This window comes from Gouania willdenowi, chromosome 3, assembly GCF_900634775.1.
Source record: "Gouania willdenowi chromosome 3, fGouWil2.1, whole genome shotgun sequence".
NCBI lineage: Eukaryota > Metazoa > Chordata > Actinopteri > Blenniiformes > Gobiesocidae > Gouania > Gouania willdenowi.
In genome coordinates this window covers 26367842-26393370 of record NC_041046.1, presented here as the reverse complement: position 1 = coordinate 26393370, position 25529 = coordinate 26367842, and the positions used below count along the sequence as shown (strand labels likewise).

General features: G+C 37.0%; 1 protein-coding gene across 2 annotated transcripts in view; it reads left to right on the top strand.

Annotated features, from left to right (window-relative positions):
- The window catches only part of fam189a1 (family with sequence similarity 189 member A1), a 128264-nt gene that overhangs the window by 58035 nt on the left and 44700 nt on the right, over positions 1-25529 (top strand). For both annotated transcript variants that reach the window (XM_028443334.1, XM_028443333.1), the window contains exon 2: positions 1083-1139. In XM_028443334.1, the coding sequence (XP_028299135.1) occupies positions 1083-1139 (57 nt within the window). The remainder of the gene's footprint in view (positions 1-1082; positions 1140-25529) is intronic.

Below are 25529 nucleotides of genomic sequence, written 5' to 3'. Positions count from 1 at the left end.
AACTACCACTATTACATCTATTGGCAAAAAATAAGTGTGCAGACCTAACCACTTAATCCTACAGGAGTCACATTTACCATATCCACCTGGTGACGGAGCGGTGACAACCAGTGAATAGGTTCAGACATGGAGGAGTGACAGAAGGTCCTCAGGCTATGGAACAGGAGAAGATGAATTTTGATGATGATCAACACATCTGCTGTTTCCACTGCAGCAAACACCAAATATGAAACCATGGAGACTTGACAGACTGACAGTCACTCACTCCGAACACTGTCCTTAGGTACACAGGGGGATGAGAGCAGAACAGGGACAGCTGGCAGACTAAGAATGAACACACAAAAGAAATGCTCAGCAACAGCTGACATTCAAACATAGTAAATAACTCATTAGGCTAAAACCTAAAAAAAAAAAAACATGAACCGCACCAGTGTCCAGTTTTGTGTTCACACCGAGTCAAACTATGCAGACGTTTTAGGCCCTTGCCTGTAGGTAAGATTCATCCAAGCACTGTGAAAGATCAGTGTTTGGTCTTCGAGGTCATCCGACTCTAAACGACTTACTGACAAACTTTCTTTATTTCTGACTTCAAATCTGTCCACCTCCTGAATGCCTGTTTTTTTTAAAGCTTTTAGAGAAATGTCTAGAATCCAATTTGACCCTCACCCTGTTTGTGCCCTCTGTAGTTTTACATCAAAGAAACAACCTTCCAACAACCAAATAAAGCTTGTGTGCTTTGCAGCTTTCACTAAGGTCCCACAGAGAGATTTTGATCATTTTAAAATGAAAACAACACTTCATCTTTTTTTTTTAATTGACTCAACTCAAGATTTCAATTCAAATGTGCATTTAATTTGAGGCTCTTAAACTATTCATGAGAAGATGAGAAATGCTCTTTACGACCTTAAACATAAACCCAGACCAAGGCAATGCATGGCTCACCTTAAATTTCACTAACTTTATTTTCTTCTTTCTTCTGTTTGAGTGAATATATAAAAAAACACGATAAGTAATAATGATGCAACATGTTTTCATCCTCACGCTCCGTCTCTCACACTGACTCTCTTTGGTTTCTCTCTCAGGTTCTGCTCTCTGGACTCATTGGAGTAGTTTCATGGAAAAGACCGCTCTCTCTCGTGGTGAGTGTCCTCTAAACGCCTACATGTGTCTGTAATCGGACAGCCACAAACAAGCCAAAAGCAGTCTCATTATACTGACAGGGACATGTTATTGTGCCCTGTGAGGATCATTGGAGAAAAAAACAGATTAGCTCAAAACATACCAGGTTACCGAAACATACTTTAGCAGAATAGTAGTCGAATCTAAAATGCGTCAATGCCATGGCTTGAAACAAGTGCTGTGATTTATACTTAAGTAGTAGATCACAACTGTTGCAAGTGGTTGAGACTCTTGAACAGTGTTTCTCCAACTATGGGTCCGGAACCAAAATGCATGGATATCTGACCAATTTTCTCTGAATCTCCATTTGAAAATGTAACATTTTCTGCAATTTTCTGTTTAAATCTCAACTGGAGCCTTTGCTCTATTTACCAGTCACAGTGCCTGACTAACAGTAGCAGATGTCTACGTCTCCATCATTCTTCCTCTTCTTCCTTCTCTCCATACATTTTTTTTTTTTTTTAACCCTGACAACAGTTCACACCACTAATCCTATCCTAATGTCTTGTAAGGAGTAACTTTATCAGTTTGACCGTGTTATTTTGTATCCAGAGCAGGGATAATATTTTAAAAACAAACTTTATCAAACAGTGATTTTTAAGTTTAGTTAGTGAGGATGCAGGAGGCAGCAATTTCAACCCATTTCAACTTTTTTTCCTCAACTTTTATCAACTTTTTCAACCCATTTCAACGTTTTTTAACCTTTTCGACCCATTTCAACTTTTTTCAACCTTATTGCTAATTTTCAGCTGATGCTAGGTTAGTGTTGATGCTAAGCTAATGCTATTTCTAGGTTATTGCTAATCTTAAATTAATGCAAGGCTAATGCTATTGCTAGGCTATTGCTAACAGCTTAATGGTAATGCTAAGCTATTGTTAATGCTAGGCTTGTGCTAATGCTAGATTAATGCTACATCGAGGCTATTGCTAAATCTAGGCTAATGCTATTGCTAACGTTCGGCTAATGCTAACATTAGGTTAATGCTAAGGCTAGGTTAATGTTAACGCTAAGCTAATACAGTGCAACGTAGGCCAGTACCTGCATCCTTGCATGCATTTCTTCAGGAAATGCAAATATTCTAGTTGTACTTTGATTATTGTTTTTTACCTTTTATGAGTAAGATCTGAATTTGAGTCCTATCATTGCTGGAAAGACATCTCATGTAAAAATGTATTTGATACCACTTTTCTGCATAACAGTGTAGTGCAACATCCCTAAAGCCAACACTTTTCATATAAATCTACGTTTGCCAATAAGTCTCTCTATCAAAGAGGATTTACAAGGAAAGTTTCTCACTTGGAGTGAAAAGAATGTCTGTGTTTTCTAAAGCAGATCCTAGCACCAACTACAAGGACCAAGATGATGATTTGATTCTTTTTGTTTTGTTTTTTTTTCATAGCCATAAATGCTCTAAGCTCCAATCTGGAGCTTTACCCACATCATTTGGCACATCTCTCCATCACGCTGTGCACAAATTGTCTCCCCCTCACTTTTATCACCTTGCTTCAATGAGACGTGTATCTGTCTCCTCTGTCTGCGCATTTCTATTTCCCTCCTTTTCATCACAGCCTCTTTGTGAAACCCTAGACAAGAGAACAAGATCTACATCACTTGAGCACACAGGGATCCAATGACACATACTGTCTATATATATGTGGTGTAAGTAGAGATTGGTTAATCACTCTGCTCTCTTAAAGATTGAAGTCGTCTTCTGTTTTTACTAAGAAGTGTGACCAATTGAGTGGAATAATGTGAGCCATGCTCGTGTTCACAGATGTCTTTCTATGTGTTTATTGTGGTTTTAAAGGATCATTTGGTCCTGCTTTGTGTTTGTTGCAAGAGAAGATCGTGTCAATCTTTAGAAGCAAGCATTTCAACTTCTGGCCACATCCCAGTGATGACTGGCAGGTGACTAATACACCGGCTGGACTCTTTCAGGCCTGGCAACACAGAAACAGTCCATCTGTCAACTGTGGGTAGTCATGCTCTGCATCATGGTTTCTAATAGGCAAAGTACGTCCAAATCAGGGGGTGTTATAGGCTCCGCTGCTGGCTTATTGAAGGATCGAACCTTTCAGAATAAAACAAATTTGGAAAGGCACAATATTTTTGCAAGTTATTTATTCGGTTTGGTTTTTTCTGTTTGATTTAGTATTAGGTTTAGGGTTTGTTTTTTGTTTTTTTAACATTTAGTGTGTGACACTGGATACGAAGGTTAGGAGTGTGATGCTTATTTCTTTAACTTTTGTATGTGCTCTGGGTTTAGTGCTTCTTTCTATTTGGACTTATCTAGAGTAGCTAACAAGCATCGCCTTTAAAGTTTTCGTCAGTCTGTGGTGAGTATATTTCCTCTGTATCAGGGAGAAGATTAGACTACCTGCTCTTTGTGACATTGATGGATTATGTGCTCGTAGAAAGGCAGGGACAAAGTGAGTCATAGGGCAGCAAGTCCTTGTTTGCCCCGTCAGGAAACATATATATATATATATATATATATATATATATATATATATATAGTTTAAGTGTGTCATTGGCTTGATAAAGCTTCCCCGGTTGTTATTTTTTTCCTGTATATCACTGCATACAATAGTCAACAAGAACAAGTTTCACATTTGCATCTTTGTACTCATAAGAACTGACATCAGTTAAACGCAGCCATGATGATTTACTATGATATTTCAGAGGCTATGACCCAACACCTAAGCAGTAAACACTTTTTATTTATACCTGTCCAAGTCTATTTGTAATCAGTTTATTAATCAGATTTACATTTTTTTAATCTTTAGTCTAGCGTAGCGTGACCAGATGTCCCGATTTACCCGAGACAGTCCCGGATTTCAGAGTTGCGTCTCGTGTCCCAGTCGATTTCTCTGAAGGTAGATATGTTGCCAAATGTGAGAGTTTGTAAAATGTGATGTGAGAGCTTGTGGAATGTGATGTATAATGTGACGAAGCAATAAAGCAATGAACATGTCTGTGAACTGTCTCATAAAAATGAAGATTTTGTAAAATACGTTAAACGCTTGGCCACTGCATCAGCTGTCAGTTCTTGATCCTCTGACAATTTCTGGAGGCAAATTTCAGCATCCTGCCTTTACAGTGAAGAAAAATGACTTTGTTTCGGTCATATCACTGGCTGCTGCGCTAAAAAGACACAGCCCACTGTCTCCAAATCCTCGCTTCTGATTGGTCAATCGCACACACGGGGGAGCGGGGAGGGGAGGAGCCATTTCTACGAGCATGAATCAGTTTAGCTACAGACGTCTCGCGAGTTTTTTTCATAATTTGTGACATTAAATTTATTTCACGTGTGTGGATTTTGTATACAGAAGCTCACATCACATTCCACGAGCTCTCACATCACATTTTACAACTTCACGTCACATTCTACAAGCTCTCTCTTTGCAACATATCTACCTTCATAGATTTCCCCCAATGTCTATTAAGAAATGATGCTGACAAAAACACCCTGAAAGCGGCAGCATTTTGCTTAATAACGTGATCTCTGTGTGAGCGGACAATCACAACAGTTGCCATAGTAGCACTTGCAACATAAACCAACTGAAAAGCTCAAAAGTCTTCCACGTTTTTGCAACTCGATGCTGATTGGTTGATGGCATTGACAATACTACTCATTCGCTCATTTCTCCTTCAACGTGCCAAAAACCCTAACCTTAACCCTAACTAGTTTGTTTGATTATTCAAAACATTTTTTTTTTTGTTAAATTTGGTTCAGCTGTTGCAATAATACATTTAATCCAAAAGGAAGAAAAAAATGTATGTGAGCTTTTTTCATTGCAAATAAAAGCATATGCAAATAGGTTCTTTTGAAAATCTGCCGTCTTCTTTGGTTAAATTACTGTTCCGGTTTTAAGTTTTAAAAATCTGGTCACCGTACTACGAGATCATGTATGATACAAAGGGACAGACAGACGCTGTACCGTAGTAACCAGATCACTGAACCAAAGTGTAAATTGGGGGGATTTAAATAATTGATGGCCTCTATAGTGGTGAGGTGAGGTGAAACGGTCACTGCACATGTGAGGTGTGAGGAGGTGACAGCGTCTCACATGTGTCTCAGCTGTTTTGGGATCATGTTCCCACAAGCAGTGAGGCGCAACCGTTTCTTCAGTGAATCTAGAAAAAGAATAAGTGCTTTGTCTTTTCACAATGTGGCTTCTGAGCTTTTGATTTTCTGAATACAAAAGTCCATAATTTTATTTCATGTTTGGTGTTTTTTCAATAGAAAGATGGCGTGGCTGTTGGAAAAGCAGAGTGTCTGTCCATCGTTTTTTTTTTTTTTAAGTGGCGCAGTCACTGCCTGGTGCGTTTGCCGTAGAATGTGGCCCATGGTACTAAAGGTGCCCTGAGGATGGATTGTCCTGACTTTGATGACTTTCTCTCTCGTGTCATCTCATTCTGAGCTTGCTAGTTTGCTGACGTTAGCATTTAGCTTAACGGTCTGCTTTGGCAGCGTAGTAGGGTAGCTGTAGCTCCAGGCAAATGTTGGAAGTACGATACAATAAGCTAAAACACAATGTACTGCAAAGTGCATAGCCTATTGAGTGCTTTGTCACCTAATGTAAAATGTTAGTTATATTTTGACCTTGTCCACGTGTAAGTCACTGAATGCTTAGGGGAGAAATATTTTTTCAATGCTTCTTCTTTTGTTAAAATGTAAATTGCCTTTTTGGATGATTGATTTTTTTTTTTTTTGGATGACTTCACCTATTGCTGCCACTATTCTAAACAAAAATGTTCAGGCAGGAAATCTAATCCAGAATTTCAGACACTAATAAACCTTTATCATACTTTTTTGTACTGGTGAAAAAAAATCCCCCCCACTCCTTTTAATCATTTTAGATAGATACAGTATGCACACATGGGTCTTTATTAATTACAATGTCAAAGACAACAAACCAGCTGCTTCCAAGGTGAACATATGCTCTGTCTTTTGAAAACATATTCATTGATTCTGCAATTCTGTCATGTTTAATCTTCCAGGAATAATGACAGTAATCATCATTTTAGAAAATTTTCCAGAGCATTAAACACCAGGATAGGGTCAGATGATGTCCAAAAGAATACAAGTTTTGGTGGTTTGAAAATGTCTTATTATGTCAGGTAAATCATAAAATATTGACGTTTCTATCCCATGGTTTATTGAAGCTTAAAAACTGTGCAACCATAGCAATGCTTCGGCTCTCACAAACTTTTCATTCAACCCTAAGACTTCCTGAAATAATAGGTTCATCTTTGTGTGCATCTCAGCGTGTAGTTTGGAGAGCCACACAATAATATCCTCATGAAGTGCTTCTTAGTGACCTGAAAGAGTACCAAGGTAGGTTGATACTAAGCCTTCTGCAGAGCTTAATACACACTAGATAACAACATGACATGGTAGCGTCCTTTCCATATATTATTTGAATTGGATTTTTTTTTAGTATTGACTTCATGGTGAATGTATAGGCCTATGTCTGGTCCAGAAATCAGTTTAAACAATCATCCATTCATCTTCCATGTCCACTTATCCTGCTCAGTGTCGCAGAGCTGCAGCCAAACATGGCGTATTCAGGTTGAAAGGCAGGAATCACCGTAAACAGACACAAGAAAGCAGAGGGACAGAGATGAGGAAACAATTAATCAAAAACCTCAAACTAATTGAGCTAAAAAATTAATGAAAAAAAGGAAACTAATATCCAGATGGAATGAAACACAATCAGAAACCGGTGGCTGAATCATAAATGACCTGTGTACCCTTCGTTCTTTGGTTATTCTGTTTTATAATCAAATCAAAATAACAAATAAACGGTGTGGTTATTTTGTTTTACTAACTTAAAACCAAAACAGAAATACAGTTAAAAAAAAAAAAAAAAAAGAAGAAAGAAAACAGATAAGCAAAGTTTTTCTGTTTTAAAATGAAATCTTCAGTTTGTATGATGTTTTGATATTTACAGGAAACGAGTATGTTTTAAGCTCACCACACAGAGTGGACCCACAGATGGGGGCGGACTTTTACTCCCTGACAAAAAGAGCTACGCATCATACGTCACATTACTGATAAACTGTTAAATTGAAACTTTATTATCACATAGATATAAATAAAAACATGGATGTTATGTAAAACATGCACATGATATGTGATTAAAGGAAACAGAGGTGGTGTAATGGACCTACTGGTGCTCCTCATTTCTTGTGATCAACTACCGTGTCTGTTGGCGGCTGCCGATAGTGGCTAGCGGTATAACGTGCAAAATAAATATTTTTACCACACTTCTAACATCTATTGTTTCTCACACCAGCCTCACAGTCGATAGTCAGTCACCAGTTTCTTTGGATACTATTTGGACCGTTACACTGTTTGGTAAAGTTGACACGACATTCCCTGATTCGGACTTCCAATTTTAAAACAGAAAAATGCTGCTTGTCTGGTTTTTGATTTTTCTGAATTTCTGTTTTGGTTTTAAGTCAGTAAAACAAAATAACCACACCGTTTATTTGTTATTTTAATTTGGTTTTAAACAAAATAACCAAAGAACGAACGGTACACGGATTATAAAAGCAGGAGAAAACAGGAAAATGCAAAGATAACAAAATGATAAGAGGCCTGAATAAATGCTATGAAACACAAACCCTTTAGAATGTGCATGTTTGTGTATTTGTGTGTAGTCCCTGCTGAACTTCTCTTTAATTTGCCAAATGTGTTTACTGTAGAGTACTTTAAAAGAGCTTGTGTGTGATTTACACTATTGCAGTCCAACACTGGCAGCCAAACACTTTACAGGGATAAATCAAAGAAGCCGGATAATAATTATTCAATAATTCATGTTCTTCAAAAATCTTACTCACACTGACACTCACACACATCACACAACTACAATGTGGACATAAAAGCAGCTGTTTAATAACAGCAACGCATGCATTAACACACATCTCGGCTCCCTACATCTTTCAATACTGCATTAAAAAGCACACAATTCACTAGAATAATCCATACGTCATTAATGGACACTTTCCATTATGATCACATAACTACAGCAGGGTCAGCAGGACACTGGTGAAAGTATTTACGAGGATCTCTCTGTGGCAGGTGACCCTGTCAGTCCATAAATATTACGGCTTGTAAGCGGACAGGAGAGAGGAAGAGAGCGAGTGTGATGGAGAAATGGACAGATCTTCGTCAGAGGGATTAAGATTTGTCTAAAGCCCTGCAAACTACAGCTTTAAATCATAAATTGTTGCCTATGAGGGCCTTTACTTATCATTCAGGTAATTAAATGATTAAAAGGCTACGCTGAGGCGTGGACAGAGCATCTGTACACCCAGTTTTACCCTCCGATAGTTGAGCATTTTTCACTCCGTTCTTAATGGAGAAATTAATCCTCTAATTAGGACACAAATTAGCCTATTAGCAGCCTCTGGACCCGGCTGTATGCAGCTGAGGATTGGTTTGTATTTGTGTTTCACATTTATGAAGTAGTCTTTTTGCTTTATAATCTTTACAACAGAAAACAAAAGCACAATGTTGTGTGTTTTCCTTACCTTTGCTTACTTTTTGAAGCTTTTTTAAATGTTTTATTTTTTATTTTAAAGGCCTGTGAACTAGTAGATGCATAAATGCTGTGTGTGAATTATAGCAGCACATGTGTAAATCTCCTAATTGTTGCTATTTCCTTTATTTATATATACATGTTGAAGTCAGAATATCCAAGTAATTTTCCTTTTGAGTCAGTGTTGGAGAAATAAAATCAGCACCACTTAAATACTGAAATTAAAGGGTATCTGCACTATTCATATTTACAACAACCTCAAACATGTTTTATGTTTCCATGAACAAAAGTAATGCACTTAAAAGAAGAGTTAATCAATATATTATAGAACTATAGTAGTATGTTGAAGTGCAGTTACTATTTTTAAATGACCTTCTCTAGAATATTTTGTGTGAATGTCAAGCAGTAAATGTAAATGTTTTGCAGTGTATAAACCCTCTGTGACTTTAAAACCCTGCTACTATGCAAACAAAGGGGAAACGAAAGGTTATTTTAGAGTTGATTTGTGACATTTATCCACAAACAGGAGAACAGAAGTCTTATTTAGTTTTCCTTTTGTTTCGTACTTACTGAGTTCATGTGTTATTCAGATTAGCTTCGCACACAAGCTCTCCTAAAATAACCATGCTTGTATTTGACTTAAACACTGGGCACATTTACATACTCTTTTCAACTCAATAGGGAGAATGAAAAAATAAAGAAACGCTAACATAAATCACAACAATTTTTACTATTCAAAGTGCAAAGAATGCATTTCTGATAATATAACACAAAAACAAAGGCTGACAATTTGACAAATGATGAAATCATGTCATCATCATGACTTTTTTAAACTCCTATCTGTACACAAATTTAACATAAGATATTTAAAACATCAAACTAGAACAGTCTACACAGCCCGGATTTAGGATATGGACATGTCATCAATGGTACAACTCGTACTGTCGATGACACAATATATCATAACCACCTTTAATATTTTGTGATTCCAAGGGGGAAAATTCTTCTACATGTGCCGAAACAGCCCATGAACTAGGTAGGATGACATTGATCGTGCCTTGCTGGTGAGCAGTTACCTTGCTGACAATGTCCATGTACGGTAGATACAACATTGGAAACAGAATTTTTCATGGTTTATGCACATTTATGCGTAAATGTATCAACCTGACATCTGCGGATCAGTCTGCTTGGCTGAGATCTCTACAATCAAAACATTAGCAGATACTAAGAGAGTGTCTTGAAGAGCAGCTGTGATAAAACCCATAAATCTGTCTCTGCCTCCCTCCTCCCTGGCTGCCTTTATGGCCACTCCAGGCTTTAATTGTCTCAGTACGACTTAGTTTTAAGCCCTTTGTGCCTTTCATAAGAAGCTGCAAGATGTGTAGTCGCAATCCCCATTTGTTTTTAATATCTTCAGAACAATGAAATGGGTTTTCATTTCCCTATATTTTAAAACGTCTTCTGGTTTTTACAAGTAGTTCACACGTGTTGTAGTGACAAAAGAAAATGTTGATCATTTGTCTTTTGGTGGAACACAGAAAACCTCTATGATTCACTAGATTAATGGAACTAAAAATCTAAATACATACTGAATATAAAACTGTTATGTGTAATCGTACTGGGTTTCCTACACAAGCCAATTTATAATTTCATTATTGATTATGTATGTTTTTTTATGAATAGATTTGAATAGTTAATTAACCACTTACTGAATTTATTGCATCAAAATAGTTTTTTTTTGCCTGAAAAATTCTGAAGTGTTTACTTTTGTCTTTACATCAGCCAGTGTCCTCAAAAACATGTTTTTTTTTTTCCCATAAAGTAAACTATAATTATAAATATCAGTGTTTTTCAAATAGTGATAAGCGATGGTACTATAGGGTGTACTTGAGAGAGAGTGCGTAAAATTGGCAAATGAAAGCATTAAATATGGGGTTTTACAATGTTCATTTTTAGTTAAAAAAATAATATAATGATGATGCAAATGATTTTGATTGGACCATTAAGTGAAAATGCAAGGGTCAGTCTTGGTCCAACACCAGATGGGAGAGGACCAGAAGACTAAAAACTATAGAAATAAATCTAATTAGGAGGCACTAAATCCTCTTTCATTTTAATTATTTACAAAAAGAGATTGTTTAAAATGCATGTTATCACTCATTCATCCATCATTATGCTTTACGGTTGTTTTTTCATAGAATTCTGAGCAGAATATTGTAGTCAGGCAAAGTGGGTACTTGGATTCAGTAATAAGAGAAAGGGGGGACTTGAGCCAAAAAAGTTTGTGAACCACTGAATTATAGGGAGCACACCTGAATGTAAAGGGTAGCTCATGATCAGGTAATGATTACATTCAGGTGTGTCGGTGGTGGATGGTTCTATCCATCCATTTTCTGACCTGCTATCTCCTTTTTTCTTTCTATTTTGATTTGGAGCTATGCTAATAGCGGTAGCCCAGCTAGTTCCTCTCCCCGCAACTGCGTATGCGCCAGTTTTGCTTCAATTCTTCTGCGTTCGTCACACCCGGCTATCCCGCCTTAAACCACAACACTGCCTCAAGATTGGTTCAAACCGGTTCGGTTCGCTTATGAAAGGTAAGGGCTGGAGCAGCTTCAAGATGGATTCTGGTGTTTGTGAACACCAGGAGAATCCATCTTGCAAGCAAGGTTACTTGATCACCACTGTAATACAATATCCCACTGTTGTTCTCTAGGTGGAAATCTCATTCAAGTCTACAGCTGTAATCAGTAGCTGAGCTCTCATGGCGACGTCTAGTTTTATAACAGCAGAAAAAACACCTGCTGGTAATTAAAAACAGCATTAGTTTAAGCAAGCTTACCATCTGCTCTCCTTCCTTCAGATTACATTTATTTGGAAGGAGTTGTGGTATATTTTACGTCATGATGCAGTTGTTTATTTAGTTAGTTATTTCCTGTGATGAAGTGACGGAAATTATGAGGAAAATAATTAGTAGAGAATAACATTGGTGTGAAACTTAAAGATCTCAAATAGATATAAACCTTTCACAACAGCTATAGGAGAGTTGAGGTGAGGCCGCATTCAGGGGCAGATTATTATTTTGTATTATTTTTAAATTACAGCCATGTATGTTCCCCTGCCTTTGAAATGCATATTTAAATATGATACAGTAATCATTTCAGTTATTTTCTCCACTAGCCATCACAGCTGCTGCCCTAAAGAGTGTTAAATGATCATTATTTGGAAATATCTGCTGGCATTGCCAATGTCCAGTGGCACTGTCAAATAGACAGCATCATGTACTGTTTGTTGTTAATATAAACCAGAAAGTGAGGCTTTTTTGAATAAATAAACACAAATACATAATGTTATTAAATACTATATATAGTCGCTCAACTTTTAGGGCCACATCAAGGACATAAATTGGCAAAACTGCCTCAAAAATGGAGGGAATTTCACACCTAATGAGTCTTTGGCCTTGTATGTTCCTTGTGTGGTTTGTTTTACACTATGCTCAACTACTTTGTCAATAAAAATGAAAATGGTGAAGTTAATGGTAAATTTGGATTCCACACTAGTATGTTATTTGTTATGATTTGGCACTATACAAATAAAGATTGATTGATTGATTGATTGTCTGTGGCTAGTATTACGTGCAGGGAAACCATAGGCAGTTTGAGAATTTGAATGTATAAACTAGCATTTACCATGTTTACATTGGACGAGAGTATAACAGGAGAACAAACAGATTACCATACAATCAAAAACAACACCTTGAAACTAGACAATATGAAATCAAATATAAACAGATGGTTTGGCCCTTTTAAGGCCGCACACATCCACCCTGCTTTCTCCCATTTTCCACCAATGGTGCAAATCACTTTTTATAGCGAGGGGCGGGGACTAGTGCTCTGTGTCACAAAGCTGTGGTGTGTTCGGCACAAACAAAAGCGTTAGAGGCGAGGTCCACCAGTTCATATTCCACAGTTGATTGAACAGCCAGTGCCTTGTAGTCAGTCATCAGTGACTGGAGATGTAATTGTGGTTTGCACACAATCATGGAAGCCATATTTCACAGCTGAGTGAGTTGATTCTGCAGCCTGACTCCCTGTGATACATCGCTGCTCAGACAACCCACCCCCCCACCCCCCTCTGCTGAAGAAGCGTCCATGCGGCTGATAGGAATAAAAGGAAATCAATGAAATGCACTTTTGACCTTTTTTATCCTGACAATGAACTTAAACTAAACATCGGAATAGGGTCAGAGTAGCTACAGTTATGAAGAATGTATTACACACATTTAATTTTGTAAACAGCTATTCTGTCATTCCTTTACATCAGCAACAGTAGTAGGGGTGGGGACAATTCCGAATTGATTCATAAACTTCAAAAATCAATAATAAATAAAAACAATATATATATATGTATATATATATATATATATATATATTTTCAAGAAAAACTCTGATTCAGTAAATGTGCTTAGAGTCTTTATTCAGGAAACACTGTAGACTGAACATACAAATACATATGTGTTTTCATAAATAGAAAATACCGCTATACAAAAAAAGTCTGCTAGCTTCATGCTAACGTCTATGGGAAAACCCATGTATATGCTCATGCTAACATTTGGCGGTTATTTATATAACACCGTTTATGCTTAACTTTCACAAACACATTCCTAGGAGTACACTTAAACATACTCCCAAGCATATGTTTTTTAAAGCTGAAAAAACAAGAACTAGTAGCCCATGGGCTTTCAAGATGGCAACTTCCGACTACTACAGTAAAAGTGTGAGGTCAAAACACACAAACTCACCCAGACCTTTACAGTCTATGAAACAATCCCAACAGGAAACAACGACCCCAACTTACAATGTATTACATATACAGCACAAAGAGTGTGTGTTTTTTGTTTTTGTTTCTTTAGCATGAATAAATGTTATCTTTTGTCTTAAGTTTGCCTTTGTGTGATTACATCATTGGAATATATATTTTTTAAATTATCTTATAGAAACTGAAACTGTATTGTTTTGATGCCATAATTTGTCTTAACACACTATGCATTGTATCAATTTTTGAATCGAGAATTGTTTGAATCGAGAATCAATTTTGAATCGAGAATCGTGACCCAAAGAATCAGAATCGAATTGTGAGACAAGATTCACATCCCTAAACAATAGGGTAGTAGTACTGCTCTGATTTGTTTTAAACAGGCAGAATCCAATCAGGAGCGTTAATTGTTTTAGGGAATCCCTTTGCTGAGGAAATATGGTCCAAATGATGCCCCATATCCAGTGTAATTAGGCAGCTGAGGAGAGACTCCAGGCCAAATGATTTATATTATAACCGTTTGGTAACACGTGGGCACACAAATATAGATGCAGCCATGCACACACTCATGGGTTTAACCTACAATATGGAAAGACGGCCGGACTCCTGACACAATGGAAATATTCATTACAATATTGTACAGTTTGTGTGTTTGTGTCTCATCGTCCTCAGAGGCCTGCTATTCTGGTTGACCCAGATGGAGAGGTTTTTTTAGTGGGCGGTGCAGTCTGCTGCTGATGGGCCCCATGGGGCCACCTGTCAGGAGGCCGATAGACGGGATGCCTGGAAGTGAGGGTGTGGGTAAGACGAAGGCAAAAGTGCGATCTCACTGGGACTGACTGTAAGTAGTGGTCTGGGGATAAAGACAAAGCCTCAAAATCATATATCTACAGGAAACCGTGTGCAACATCAAACAGAATGAAAGCACTCAAAGATTGGCTCTAGGATGAGATTAAACTCAATGGATTTCCTGGTTTTATGGTCCGATTTTCTCTTTTTTTCCCCTTTTGAGGGATTTTCCAGAGCTGGCTGTATTTGAGGATGGCTATGCAGTGTGAGAGCCTATTTTACTTTGTATTACTAAGATGGAGCTTTCATTGTCACAGGAAATGGCAAAGAAATGAAAAGGGGTTCGTCCAAGACAAGTTGTAACGGTTGCTGATCTCTGTCGAAGCACATTTATTCATAAGAGCATAGTTCATTCATGTATCACTTCATCTTTCAATTCGCTTATTCCTGTTCAGGGTCGCGGGGTCCTAATAGGCACTATGCATGGGGAAGAGGGCCATCCTAGATAGAATACCAGTCCATTTGCAAGCCAAGTGTGTACTACTGTCCTTTAGTTTTTTGTTCACATACAAATAAATAAACACAGTTTTTGTAACTGACTGCAACTTAGACTGAATGTAAATGTTAATAATTGTAAGATATATAATATAGTAATATTAATAACTAGAATATTTGCATTTCCTGGAGAAAATGCAAGTGAGGATGCAGGTGCTGGCCCGCCTCACACTAGCTTAGCATCAAATAGCATTAGTTAGCATTAGTGTTGACCTACCATTAGCATAACATTAGCTAGCTTTAGCCTAGAAATAGCATTAGCCTAGCACTAACACTAGCCTAGTATTATAATTAGCCTAGCAATAGCACTAACCTAGCATTAGCATTAGCCTCATCGTCATTAACATTAGCTTAGCAATAGCATTATCCTAACATTAACAATAATCTAGCATGAACCTAGCATTAGCATTAACCTAGCACTAACATAAAAAAAATCTCGGGAACTTTCTGAACATTTAGATAGCTTATTTGTCAAAATCGGCCTGATTTAGTGTGAAAGAGCAGGACAATAGTAAATAAACCAATTGCATTTAATATCTGTGTGGATTAAGGATATATTAATGCTAGTTGAATTATTTATGTAAAGTTAATTTTTTTTTTGACGAAAACCCCTAGATAATATATAGCATAAGGTTGTTAAATCATGAGCAAATAAAAATGTCAGAAAGGTTGTATCAACATCAGTTGATGGCGTGAGCTATGCTGAGCTGCTGACATTGTGACACAAAAGAGTTTTTTTTTATTTTGCACAAGCACTTTTGTCGTAGAGTGGCCTCTTAAAAAGTCACCTCACTGTCAACGTGCCTGAAGAGAGAGTTGGTTTCGTGTACAACCAGACGAGCTTAATGGGAAAGAGTTTATAGACCTCTCTGGAGTAACAGTTTGTCTGTCACTTCTGGACAGCTTGCTTTAGCACTTTCACTCTCCTGCTCCCTCTGCTCCTCAGATCCTCTACTTTCTTCTCACATACTGTTAATCTGTCAAGCGTGTTTTCAGATGAGTGAGTCTGAGCATCCCTGCTCTGCAAAACAGCAAAAACAGGTAGAATAAAGGAGGATGATGATGATGGCGTCTTCTTTAAAGTTGTGATTCACTCCCAGAGGACTTGGCTCACATCACTTCTACTACAGTGCAGGCTTTATGGGCAAAGAGCTGAGGCCAAAGGCGCCGCAGAGCTGCTGATTCTGATCCCCTGTGTAGCGGCCTCCCTCTGTACTTTCACGTTGGTACAGTTAGCTGTAGTTAGCTGTGTATTCATTATGTTCTTCATTATATTATAGCTTCATGGTACTTAATGGTATACTTACACTGCACTTACAATGACACTGGCTACGGTTACATTATGTTTTTTAATCCAAAATTGGTTATTCCAATTTCAATTTTACAGAATTAAAGTGTTCTGCTTCGTGTTTACATGGAAATAGTAATTCCGAATTGATGTTTACATGGAAAACAGGTTTATTTGGCTTTGTTCAATTATTGTAGTTTGGAAGCAGCTGCTCGACAATAACACTGTTTCACTTTGGTCAGCGGAGCAGGAGAAGGAGATAGGAACTAATCACCGGTAAATAAAGTCCTGTAAAACTCTGAAAAACAATAACCAGGAATAAATATTTACTCCCTGGTAAAGATAGTAGCTCTAACAACTGGTACAATGATAAACTTGGTGATATTACAGCCTGTGCATGAAGTATGGGGACTCATTTACTCCGTCTCCAGGTTTTACTATCACCCGTCCAGTGGAGCCTGTTACGTTTGACGATGCCCGTGTGTGTGTTATAAATCTGTGTGAATATTTGCATGTTTTTGCTTCCGTCCATCCACTATTTTCTTTATATCCATGTCTTCTAAGGCTCTCATTCAATGAATTGTCTTGGCTCTAGTCCGGGCCGCCATTTTGGATTATGTTGTCACGACTTGCCAAGCATGCGCAGAACAACCGGAATTAACTTAAAGTGGAATTTATTGTGTACAAGATAGAGGAATTATTTATTTCAGAATTAAAATTGGATTTCATTTGGATTTAAGTTTAATTCGGAATTACATTTGCATTAAGAATTAAATGTTTACAAGGTGAGTTTGAAGAGGATTGAACTTTTATTCTGAATTAAAGAGGAATTAAAGCTAACATGTAAACGTGGCCACTCATTTGGAAAAAGAGGCTAAAAGAAGCTTCCTTTGTGTGACAAAAAGCAAAACACTGACGGAAAATTGTTTGATTTTGTGTCATGTATGTACGGTATGTATTTTCAACAGGCAATATACTGTATATTAAAAGCAAGAAAATGCTAAGAAAACATGTACCTGTGAATATGCAAGGGGTAATTTCCATACTCAGTCCCCTGATGGATCTAAAGCCAGTCACATGACCCACACAGCACATTTAATTCAACACCTCACCAACAACCAAGCTAACTCTCATATACTCTTAAGCGTCGGCATCCGACTTTAAAATAACATGTATGTTCACTCACACTACACAAACACTGCATACTCACACACAATATAAATCTTGTGTATTTACACAAAGATATATATTTTTTTAAATGTCTTGAATGCAATTAATAAATATACAAACAAATTTATGGGTTTTTTTTAAGAGGTTTTAGTTCTTTCTTTTTTTTTTTTCTCGTATGTCACGAGAAAAAAAAATATATATATATATGTATATATATTTTGATGGTTCAGGCTTCACAGGGTTAAAAAAAAAATTATTTATAGGCTAAAACAAATAACAAAAAAGACTGAATTCAAATGTTCATCAAGGAGTAGTCATATATACTTTTTATTAAGGTCTAACTACAGTGCATTGCTTGGGAATTTGAACCATTTTAACTTAATTTGAAGGATCTATTTTTGTCAAATGACGATATAACAGACACAAGGTTCTTCAGTAGTAGTATATTATAGTAGTGTATTAGTGCAGTTACTATTCTTAAATAGCCTTCTCTCGAATATTCAGTGTGAATTTCAGCCACTAAATGTAAATGCTTTGCACTGTGTAAACCCTGTGTGACGTTAAAGCCCTGCTACTATGCAAATGAAGGTGGAAAGGTTATTTCAGTTGATTTGTGACATTTATCCACAAACAGAAAGTCTTATTTAATTTTCTCTTGGTTTTGTACTTAGTGAGTTCATTTGTTATTCAGATTAGCTTCTCTGCGCTACATTGTTACGTAGCTCCTTCCATCACATGATTGCCATTATGTTTCCTAGAAACGACGCTCTGAAATTAGAGGTTGCATGTTTAACTGCGGGGAAGCACAGCGTGCCCCATCCTCAAATCAACCAATGGAGCCTCAGTGTCAAAGAGAAAACAGAAAGGAGATTGTTGTTTCATCTTTCCTAAACAACAAGATAGTGTGCTAACATTTGAATGAAATTGAATCCTGCTTTTGAATTATACACTTATTTAACGTTTATTCTTTCTTTCATCTTTGTTTAACGTTTTATTCTGATTCTGATACCTCAGAAAACTACTGTAGTCACGTCTGACAAAACCACAACGTAACTGAAAAGGTTTATTTGTTTTTATTTTAATTGACGGGCATTGCGAAATATCTGTGTTATTTTAGTTTCCTGTTTGTGTGTTGATAACACTTAACTCAAGCTGTTTTTACATTTCTGCACTGAACATAAATTAAAGCAAGATTTAGTTACACATTAAAGAAAAAGCTTGACTGTTCTGACACGTCTCGCTCGAGGCGATACGATTGCTGCTCATTCTTTTTTCTACCAAACTCCTCTTTGCCACACGACACTGAATCTTGGAACTCGTAAAAATCTACATTACAAAAAAATAAATACACAACCATTTCTTATGAAAGTAACAGAGGGGATGGAGGTTGCAGGAAGTAGACATTGATGAGAGTGAGAGTGAGAAAGCCTCGGCCTATTGTGTGGAAAAAGGCGAATGTATGGTGATGTGAACAGGGACCTTTAGGCTGAAGATAATGCCTGATGAATAGATTCCTCCCTCCAGGCTCTGAGACACAGGAAGTAAGGCTCCATATTAATTAGAGTATGAATTAGATAGACCTCTTATCTGATCACTCATGGGATTGCCAGCAGCATGAGCAAGTAAGTGCAGCAAGGGAAGCGTCTCAGCAAATACTAGCTCATGCCTTTCTCATTTAGTTAAAATCCCGTAGAGTTCTTATTATTACACCAAAATAAAATCCTATTTACAACTGCCTAACTACTTTAAATGACAGAGGTGAAAGTAATGGATTACAAGTACTCAAGTTACTGTAATTGAGTTGCTTCTATGGGTACTTGTGCTGAAGTATGTTTTAAAAGAAGTAATTTTGTTACATTTCTCCACCCAACCTTTACTGAGTAAATTATCTTTTTTTTAAATTGTTTTAAATTATGAAACTACAAAAAATAAAACGACCAGACATTAATCAAATGCATCACATCATCGCCGAACAACCAGATTAAATGTAGAGTTAAAGAGTTAATACATTAAGCTATACTTGGAGTCTGAATTTTTAATTTAATTCATTGGTGTTATTTTATAAAAAAAAGAATATAGATATATATATATATTTTATACAGATGCCTTTGTGGAAAATACATTTAGTTCCACTTGTGCAAGATTTAGTTTTTTTCTTAAGTTCATACATGAGATGTTTACTGTATGAAAGGGAAGTTATGTTAAATTTAAAATTTAAAAAAATTGGTAATGGGATTATGGGAAATGTCATCATAATTTTTAGAGTTGCAATGGGAAAACAATCAATTATTTAAAAATCAGAGGTGAAAGTAACTGATTATATGTACTCGTGTTACTGTAACTGAGTTGGTTTTATGGGTACTTGTACTTTTTTGAATGTATTTCTATATCAGTCATTTTACTTAAGTATGTTTTAAAAGAAGTAAAGCAGTTTGTTACATTTGTACACCCAACCATTACTGAGTAAATTATTATTATTATTATTTAAATTAGAGATTGTGGAACTACAAAAAATGAAATGACCAGACAACATTCAAATGCATCACAAAGCCGACCAATCAGAATAAACGTAATGTACGGCCCCAAAACAGTATTAAATGCTGGTTATTTTCTCAGTTTAAGAGTTAATAAAAGTATCTATACTTAGAGCCTGAGAATGTTTTTATTTTGAAATGAATTCATTGGTGTTATTTTATTTAAAAAAATAATTGTACATTTTGACAAACCATTTATTTTATACAGATGCCTTTGTGAAACTAAATGAAGTTCCAATTGTGTAAGATTTAATCTCTTCCTTTTTAAGTTTATACATGTTTACTGTATGCAAGGGAACCGTGGCAACATTTATGACCAAAAATAAACATGGGATGTGAAAGTAACTAGTAACTTTTATTTTGAGTACTATTTAATAGAGCTACTATTTACTTGTAATTGAGTATTTTATGTATGACTTACTTGTACTTGTGGACAAATTCAATTCAATCAAGTAACAGTACTTCTACTTGAGTAGGATGTATCAGTACTCTTTACACCTCTGCTTATATCTTAACAGAGGAAAACCTAAAGGAAAAAGTGGAGTTTGAACGTGCGCATGATTCGTTTTTTTTTTTTCTTTTTAATTTAACTAAAAATAATCTAGGTTTAGAGAAGCCCAGACAAAGCTTCACAAACCTTAGGTGCATATCAATTACAACATCACTTAACACACAATTACATCAGTGAGTGTGACCACTGGTGTGCAAAAACCACTGCCTCCTAGCAGTGAAGACGCATTGCTCTCTGCAGTTACATCACTGACTCATCACCTCACAGACATCATCATCCGTTTGTAGAGACGCATCAGTATTTTTAACTTACTTCCTGCAAAACTTCCATGAGGCGTGGGTGCTCTGCAGGGACCGGGTTCATTACGTGCCTCATTATTGCATAGCCCACCTCTGAGCTCAGAAAGGTAGCAGAGATGACAAAGCCTTCTGGTTTTAAAGGAGACATATCATGCTTTTAAATCCTTCCTTTTTACATATAAATCATACAGCTGTGGTCTATATAAAGAGGAACTGCAATGCTTGGGTCTGAATTCCTCATTATTATAGCTCCACCCCTTTTCTACTCTTTTCTGATGTGCTTCTGAGAGCAACTCATTTTGGTGCTGTCTCTTTAAATGCAAATAAGACACTTCGTACCCCGCCCCCTCTTCAGGTTGCAGAGGTGACACTCGGTTCAACTCTACCCTGTTCGGCCATTTTTGTAGTTTGATAGAAGAGATACGATTGTCTAGTGGCGCAGAAAATGTTTATTCACACGTTATTTACACAATGTCAACAACGGAAGACTTGTCCATCCAGCCTTACATGTTCCAGCCAGAGTCGGACCCGGCGGAGCGAGATGAAAATGAAGATGATGAACCTGCAGAACCCTAACAAGTGAGCTAACACAAGCACTGAGCTAACGCTAGCGCCAAGCTAATGTCACAAAATGCATTTTAATACAGTCTTTTCAGAGACAAAAACGGCAAAATGAAATGACTAATGAAAACTTTAGACTTAAATTAAATCACGTAGGCCATATCATCAAGGATCTAAAACGAGCACACAGCGCTAACATATGAAAACGGTGCAACTGCTAATGCTAACAAAGCAATGACAGGGACGTCTTATCATCACACTTTTTAGCGTTATTTACAGCTTACTGAAGTGCTCTGTTCATCGTCTCCAAAGATAGAAGGAATTGACCCCCCAATCAGACAAAGTCTTTTGGCAAATCCTTCTTTATACTGGCGAAGCAGTCATCCTTGAAGTGCTACGCGCGCACAAAAATGACCTTACCCACAGATGTGGGTACATTTCCGTGAAAAATAAAACTCAACCAGGCACTTTGAAAAGGTTCTGATGCTGGGAGACGGTGTAATGAAGCGTGTGGGTTACTACATCCAACAACCGAACATTTTGACTTATCCTCTCATAACTTCGGCATCCTTGAGCTTGAACTACAAAATCGCAGCGAGAAATAAAAATGGTGGATTGCTCGAAGTGTTGGGCCTGGAGTCGATGTCCTAATTTGGCAGTTCCGCTGCAAATACTGTGACGTTATTGTTCAAAAAACGTAATAGAGAATCGAAAAATCGAAACAGATTGAAAAATATGAGCAAAACAGAATATAAAGATATCAACGGAGCACCTGAAGAGACTCATTTGAACTTTTCTGTACTTCTAAACTCTAAATATACAACAAAATGCATTTAAGGGCTAAAAAAAAGTGGATTTAGCATGATATGTCCCCTTTAACTCTTTAGAATATAGAGGGTAATTAAAAATGTTGAGAACTGAAGGTTAATCTGTACCTAACCCTTGAGTTCATATCGTCTGGAAAGGTGTGTTTTAATCAATATGTGTGGGATGAACTCCTCTGCCTCTTTATACAAAGACACATTCAAACATCGCCTGATTACCATTCACCTGTCGTCACCTCCCGTGGATGTCAGCGTGTGAAGGACTGCTCTTGTTGTGTTAATACACCTCAGGGTCATATTGTTAAACTCAGAGCATACAGCTTAAGAAACCCAATAAATGACTTAGTCCGATATATTTTAAATGTGTGTTCACATCTAAGCTCAGCTGGATTTGCACTATTTGTAGCTTTTTTAACACACCAAGATTATTCGACTGAGTTTATGTATGAACCTTAGTTTGGTGTCAGTCAAACACAGCAGGCTGCGTATGCTCGCTGGCAAACGTCCCTGCAAGAAGGAAGAAGGAGAGAGAACACAAGATGCACTTTTGGGTAGATGAGGAAACCAATTTCATGCTGCTACAGCTGAAGGAGCTGAACATCTTAAAAAACATGGATTGGAGTATAACGCAAAAGGGGTTCTGTAAAAAAAGATATAGAACCACCTGTCGAGGCGGAGTCAGACTGAACCTATGAATAATTAATTTTCTCTCCTGCCTGTATATGAATTGTACAGTTTGATAGCTGTGTGCATGTAAGCGCACTGATTGATGACACGTGCATTAAGATGACACAGGAATGTTTGAGGACGTATTCAGGCTATGTTTGCCTGGGTAGCAAACTTAGTGTTTTAGCTTAGAGCAGTTTCACACTAGAGCAGGAGCAGGGTCACACATAGACGGTCAACAGTGGTGTAAAGAGTACTGATGTATTTTGCTCAAGTAGAAGTACTGTTACTTGATTGAAATTGTACTCAAGTACAAGTGAGTCATACATAAAATACTCAGGTACAAGTAAAAACTAAAATAATTAATTATAAGGCACAGACAACACAAAATGATTGCTTTTACGATATACTATGTGATGCTAATAAGAATCTTTTTTTTAATTAAAGAAAATAAATCGAGTACCCCAGCTTTAATGCTGTTTTGGTGTCGTGCGATACGTTTAATCTGGTTGGTCGGCTATTATGTGCTGCATTTGATTGTTGTCTGGTTATTTAAATGTTTATAGTTTCAAAATGTCCGTTGATCATTTTAAAACAAAAATATATATAATTTGGGTGTAGAAATGTAACTAATTACTTTGCTTCTTTTATAACATACTTAAGTGCAAGTAAATTTAGCTGATATAGAAATATGCTTAAAAAAAGTACAAGTACCCATAAATGCAACTCAATGACAGTAACTTGAATACTTGTAATTCATTACTTTCACCTCTGGCAGTCAACCAGTTCGTCATTTCACACCTTTATACTATATTAACTTAAAACATGCTGATTACAAGCAAAAAGAAACATTTGTTTTTAACTTTATTAAGTAGAGGTCAGTGCATGTTAGAAATGTTCACTAAGAGGTGGTTAAATAAGTGGCTTCAGCTCTGCTTATAATCATGACTTCTGTATTTCTCACGTTTATGTAGGATTACAGTTATGGTTGGTTTGTTCAGGCATCGCTCAGCACATATTTGTGCATGTCTGGGGCATTAAGGCTATGTGATCTCCTGTGATGAAGCTGTTTTCCAGCAGGATTACTGGTCTGTTCACTCATTACCTCTGGTTTAGTGCGATGTCCCATGGGCGCTGCCGCTGAGAGCTAATATCAACACCTCCACTGTTTATTTGGACCAGCAATGAACTTTGGGTCACTCAACTTCCATTACTTCTGATCCTGGTGATGTGGTTTGAATGCACACATGCACACACAGATACACACATACAGACAAATGCACTGTTGCTGTCTTTGGGAGAGGGAACAGACATTTACCAGAGGGAACCCATGAGAACCAGCTGTCGTTGTTTTTTTTTTTTTTTTTATTGTACCTTAACCACAAAATACAAAAGACATTTTTTTTAAAAAGGTGTCCAAATGTACTGCTTCCTTTTCCTAGTCAATATAGAGTGAAAATGTTCTGTGTTTCCTGGGTAAAGATGTTTCTGTGCTTTGTAAGTCCCTGAAGGTTTATTCTCGGTGTCAGATGGAAGCTGAATGTCAGGTTCTGTGATCTACTGGGCAGCAGCAAAAACAAAACATGCTTCCATCTCTTGGGGCTGAGGGATAATTGAAAATAAATAGCGTTGCGTCGCAGTGCTGCTGCAGACCTAATACTAATTTGTGCTGCAGTCAGAGGATACAGATTCTTCTTTTGTTCAATTCCCACCTGATTAAAGCTGTCCACTCTTTAGTCATTTTATCGTCCAAAGGCTTGAGCTGCAATGATACCTTTTAAGAACCCTATTTCGCCGCCGTTACCGGTATATCCCACAGGTTAGTCACTGTGAACTCTACGTTGTTGGCCACCACATTAACATTGTTAGTCACGATGAGCCTTTTATTCTGAAAGGGTAATGTTGCACATTGACTGCAACAGCCAATTATCCAGTAACAAATGTTTGAATAAACCTTTCTCGTGAAGGAATGTCCCCTTACTTTTTTAGATATCACAATATGCAGCAAGTCTAGAAAGCAACCGATTGTTTGAATAGTGATTTAGATATTATCGCAATAGTTAGCTTTGCATATTTTGCCAATAGCTAATATTACACTAATATAAAAATATCTCTAATGAACCTTTCAGACCAACACAGTCTGACTTTAGATCTTTTTTGGTCAGTTGGTATACAAATGGCAAAAACTCATTATTTAATCAATTATTTACAACACACTGATGCTGATTACACACTGTACATTCACTCCTACCATTGTGAGAGATGTAAAAACAAGGTTGCGGCTTAATCGCACCGTATCGTGCATTGATTGGTACCAGTACTTATTATCCATGTTGATGAGCAGACGGAGTGTTTCATTCTCTGACTCCATGAAGCAGAACCAGATTAATTTGTGTAACCATTGCACATGTGAACTCTGACTGGTACAAGGTTACATCATCTACACGTGTGCATCAGGTCATAGTTCTGTCAATTCAGTTCTACCCTTCAGCCCCTACAGGTTGCAGAACTTGATATCTTCGTGAAATCATTCTGTGGGGAACACAGTACTCTTTTCCTTTCAGACAAAATAGTTTTGACAAATGATACATTTTTCAAGCAATAGATTGTTTCACCATTGCAACACACAAGTATTATGATGACATTTATTTCCTTTTAAAATAATCCCATTACCAATCGTTTAAAATTTCAAATTTAACATGTGGGACTCACTTTTTCTCCTACAACCCAGTCATCATCCCCCAAGAAGAAAGTAATATAAAAGAGTAATATCTCATGTAATTTTATACT